The sequence below is a fragment of the Limulus polyphemus genome, unplaced genomic scaffold (genome assembly GCF_000517525.1).
Source record: "Limulus polyphemus unplaced genomic scaffold, Limulus_polyphemus-2.1.2 Scaffold3144, whole genome shotgun sequence".
NCBI lineage: Eukaryota > Metazoa > Arthropoda > Merostomata > Xiphosura > Limulidae > Limulus > Limulus polyphemus.
In genome coordinates, this window is record NW_013668754.1 from 107,738 (window position 1) to 113,183 (window position 5,446).

General features: G+C 30.4%; 1 protein-coding gene across 1 annotated transcript in view; it reads right to left on the reverse strand.

Annotated features, from left to right (window-relative positions):
* LOC106468747 (protein SMG5-like) overlaps positions 1 to 5,446 on the reverse strand; it is a 45,182-nt gene that overhangs the window by 18,243 nt on the left and 21,493 nt on the right. The window contains exons 12-15 of the mRNA XM_013929191.2: positions 4,933 to 5,038; positions 1,279 to 1,513; positions 516 to 632; positions 197 to 335 (exon numbers count right to left, since the gene is read on the reverse strand). Coding sequence (XP_013784645.1) covers positions 197 to 335; positions 516 to 632; positions 1,279 to 1,513; positions 4,933 to 5,038 — 597 coding nt within the window. The remainder of the gene's footprint in view (positions 1 to 196; positions 336 to 515; positions 633 to 1,278; positions 1,514 to 4,932; positions 5,039 to 5,446) is intronic.

A 5,446-nucleotide genomic window follows, 5' to 3' on the forward strand; every position in this document is an offset into this window, starting at 1 on the left:
AAATACTTATATAAATCAATTGCTGAAACAACTTTGTTATTTAAAGCAAAAATAGTTATATCATATATTTCTGAAGGACTACAGTTTAAAATAACTTGTGGTAATATATGTAACATTACTTTGGCAAACATTACAATTTAACATAAGTAAACTAGAATTTACAAAAAAAAAGAAAAAAAGTAACAAATGTAATCACCTCTCCATAAGTCACAATAATGTCACTGTTGATAATCAGCCAATCAGCAACAACTTTGATACCTGGCAAAAGTCCTTCTTGGTTGATGATTTTAATGACTTCAACTAATGGGAGTGTCAATTCCTGTTCCACTAGAGACCTATATATAGGATAATATTACTCAAAAAGATATTATGGTATTGGCTATATCCAAAGATTGACAAAAATATTCATTATGTTAAAATACTTTGCAAAACAAAAGTGCTTAAACTGAAATACCGGACACTACAGGACACTTATTTTTTACCAATCTTAACGGAAAACAATCAGAAAAACTTACAGAGGAGTCACTATTCCAGAAACAGAATATTTTTCCTCAGGTTTACTCTGCATATCTCCATTTGGCAAGTGTGCCTTATCTGTATTATCTTTATCTTCCAATGACGCTGACACGTTGCTATAGAAACAGAAAAACATTCTCGTAACTTAAAATGTCTATTTATATGACTACCAAGTTCTCATAATTAAATACTCATTTTAAATACATTTTTTTATCTCTTCAGGCTTGCATACCTCAGATGAAAGATTATCAGTGTTCTATTTGAAAAACTTTGATTATCACAAAATAACAATAATGAACTAACACAATGTGAAGTGTACATCAAACTCAGCATCTGTGTACAATTTTCTGCAAACTGAAAAACAACAACAACTAAACTACAGTGATTAGTGGAATTTGATAATCAATTGTATCAAACTAATTGATTACTCTCACAATACTTGGATAGTTGGAATAATCGACAACAGTAATAATCAGATACAGTAATTTGATCAATTGATTATTTTTATGACATTAATCGATTTTATCATAATTCCTATTAATCAATTACTTTATGTGGCATTATTTGATGTTCATAGGTAGTTGATTATATTGATTAATTAAGTTAAATGTCCGGTTCTATATCTGTATACGGCTAAGAGAACCTGGTGTTAAAATTTAACTATTACACTTGCTGCCACAGTTTACTTGCTTACAGCTATTCAAGAATTTGTGTAATTTCATTCAGAAACTGTATACTTTCACCAATGTTGACAATTATTACCTTTTGCTAATACAATCAAGTCCATTTTGCACAACTGACTTATCACTGGTCAAGTTTTTTACCAGCCCTCCGTTACAGTCAACGGCAGTGCCAGTGATACTCTCAATACCAAGTCCACTGTGCTCACCACAGTCACTCAATTCTTCCTCTTCGACTCCATGTTCAGTTACACTACCACTGGTGCAGCTAGCTGTGTCACTGCTGTTCTTCTCTTCTAAGTCTGACTCGGAGTGACCTGAAGGATTGTTTTTATAATGCAGAGAAATTAATTTCTCATTAATAATGACAATTCTATATTTATACTGTTATTTAATCAAAAATATGAATGGGTTTGAAATAGTGAAAAAAATCTGTAATCAATGTGAATGATGAAAACTTAGAGGTCCTAAACAGCACAAGTACACTGTATACTGTACATCTAAAGGTACAAAGAAATTAAAAGATTTACATCAGGATTCTCCTTACAAGTTGTACTAGAATAGTTCAATTTTGTCGTCTTTGCCATTTTTGCGACTTCTAATGTGTCAGTTACAATTATATTTCCATGTTTTTTGTCACATTTTCAAGGTTTTTTCAGCAATCTCTCTTTTATGGCTATTTAGGTATAATATTTTGTAATTTCTCAAGTGCTTTAGAATTCTTTATCACGGAAATCAGGGTTTCTCAAAGTGGTTGATATAGATCCCCTGGGGTTGATGAGACTGTACAGAAGGTGAATAAAGACAAGAGTCAATAGGGAACCAGAAATGGCTCCTAGGGTAAGGTTGGCCTATGCATCTAACTGTGCTACACCTTTCCAAGTTCGTACGTGGTCGAAGCTGGATTTAGCCATGTGAATGGTCAGGCATCTGAGCAAATAGAGGAACAGATTTAACATTGAAGAACACAGGGACTTGAGACTTAAACTTACAAACCTACAGCCCAATATTCATACACTTGTTAAAGCCCATCAGGCCAATCTATCTCCTTAGAAAAAATTTAAACCTCATTCTTTTTTACATTTTATGTTTCCTAACAATTGTATTATGATGAATAAACATTGATTATATATTGTAGTTTCTTGACTATGAAGTTTTGTTTATGATTTATATTCTAAGAATTCTAAGTTCATCAAGGGTTCAACAACTCAAAAAGGTTTTTGCTGTTCTGTACTGGACATAGTTGTGGTGAAGTCTGTCACTTGGTAAATATTATTAATAACTTTAATACATTGTGAGGCTTTCTGAGAATCTATTGCAAATTATAAAAAGATTTGTTTGTTTGTAGTTAAGCACAAACAAATGGGCTATCTGTGCTCTGCCCACCACGGGTATTGAAACCCGGTTTCTAGTGTTGTAAGTCCGCAGACATACCGTTGTGCCACTAGGGGGGGGGGGGGTATATAAAAAAAGTTATGTTCAAAGTATAAAAGTAGTTATCATAAAGAACGTAATAACATGGAACAATTTTAAACAGAAATAATACAGTCATTTAGACGCTTTAAAATATATACTTTAAAAGTACTGTTTAATGCCTTTCTGACATAAATAATAATATCACAAAATTTGTGGGACATATTACTAATGACCATACAATGTGTTTTATGGTAGAGAGATATTTCATACAAATAAAATTGAAGATTAGCAATTCTGATAATTTCTAAAGATAAAAATATCACCGTTGTGAAATATCTTAACCAGTCACAAACTGAAGTGGTGAAATGTATGAAAATCTTGAAGAACATTTATTTGGAGGAAAGTAATGTTACACTATCGTCATTGTCAAATTTCTACAAAGCTTCGTTAGCATTTAATCATTTTTATGTTGTAAAGGATAATTGTCACAATTTATCTTAAATTCTTAACATAAAGGGTGTTTTATCACTTCACTATGAATAATTTACAAGTATAATGTTTTACGTACTTCCAGACATGAAAGTCCATTATCCGGACTTCCAAACAACTTGTATAGCATTAGGTATTTAAATGATTTAACTTCTGGTCAAACAAATAGACAAATACCCAAACTCAAACCTACAGCTTCTATATAATTGCATTTTTATATGTTTACAAAATATAATTTCAGGAAAGTTTTAAATGGTGTCACATCTGTGCTAATGCATAAACACCATAAACATTTAAACCTAAATGCTCAGGAAAGCCAATTTGACACACTAAAAACTATGCCCAAATACAACTAGTAACAGTGAAGTCTCTGTGAATACTTTTTTAAAACTGTAAAAATAGAACAGCTATGTTTGTACAGATAGTTGGTCTTTCTTGACACTATTTATAAGCCTGACAAAAAGGCATACATGCTCAAAATATAATGCAAATAAATACATTTTTATTTAGACATATCATTAACCTTTTTCAATAATTGTTTTAATACTTTCCATATCTTCTGGCTTTTTCTGTTACAAAGATTTACTAGTAACTTAAAATTGTGATATTTTACAAAGGTATCACTGTTGCAGTTGTCAGACTAGTTTAAAATATTTTTGCTAATAATATTTTTGGATTAGATCAACTTATCCCCAATAAATATAGTTTAATTTCAATAAATAACAGGTTCTTTTACTATTTTTTGATTGATTGTTTAGGCAGAGTATTCATGATGAAACTTGGTTGAATGGATGGCAACTGCCTGTTGTAGAAACACAAGTATAGACGACGATTTTTCGAAAGTCTTCTGTCTGAAGACAAAAGATTTTCAAAACATTATTGTCTACACTTGTGTTTCTACAACAGGCAGTACCCATCCATTCAACTATGTTTCATCAAGTTCTTTTACTTATTTATGTTATTTGAATGCAATAAGCTTAACAAAAGTATTCAATAAATAATGATTTGAGTCATCATGATATTTTGGTGTACTCTCTAAATTTAACTAATGTCTAGTCATAGAAGAAACTTTTCATAGCTTTCAAGCAGATATAATTTAATACAAAAACATTTTTTAAGAATGAAAAGTACATCTAAAGAAACTAAAAAAATTCTCAGATCTGCAGTTTATTTCCATGTTTTCTAAACTTCTCCCTTTGTTCATCTCTAAGGACCTCTGCTAACTAATTTTCTTATTAAAAACACAAATTACTGCTTAAATATTTTACTTGCTTCACACTTGATACAAATAGTTTATACTCTGCTCTATCCAATGATATTTAAACTTTGCGTGTAGCTATTCTCAAAGCTGTTCTTCATTAGTGATTGTTCAGGCTACATGTGACATTATAAAAAGGTGGGAACAAAAGATTGTAATAATAAAACCTCAATACATAGAAGAACAATCACAAAACAAACAGGAAATTTTTAATTATAATCTCAAAGTATGACAGTTTCTTTAACTACATAAATTTTTTTTAGGGGATGGAAAGAAAATTTGAAAATAATCTATAGGTGCATTGTTTAAACGTAAGACTCCTCAGAGCTGTACAGAAATACAAGTTTCAATTTCTTAAAATTTTCTTTGCAATTTATACTGAAACAATGTTACAAAATGATAAAATACCAATTCTAAAACATTTTTGAGTTAGACAATGTTGAAGTTGAGTTTTGTTTGATAACCATATTGGGTACAAATACTGGTAATCTTTTCCCCTTTTATTAACTGAATTTGTAGTCATCTACTTTGATTTCACCTTGTAGTTTAATTAAAATAAAAATATTTTAATACCTTCACTTAATTCTGAATCTTCCTGACTAGTACTACTTTGTTTTCTTCTCCTAGGCACTCGGCGACGTGACAGAGATCGTTCCTTGATTTTCTTCTTTACAAACCTCTGATAAAAAGAGAAATAAATATTACAACACTTATCAATGGTAGAAAAAAACAAAACTTTAAAAATTTACTAGTAATAAGCAAAACAGGTTTCTTCCCAGCACATCACTACCCCAAGTCACAAAATTCCATTAACTATTTCAGCATGAGGTCGGTCCCTCGGACCGACCTCATAATCATTTTGTGCTTTTTATAGTTTTTCATGCTTTAACTTTTAAATTAGTAAGTGTATGTTAAAAAAATTTGGCAGATTATCAGTAAACATTACAATGCTTTCATACACAAAATATCAAATTTTTTATTAAGTCTTAAAGTTTGTAAAGCAATGTTTTTCTCATGTCTTTTTTCTTTTAGCATGTTGCCTATCCGTCATGCAAAGTAATTTTCATATTAACATTAAAAATACTTT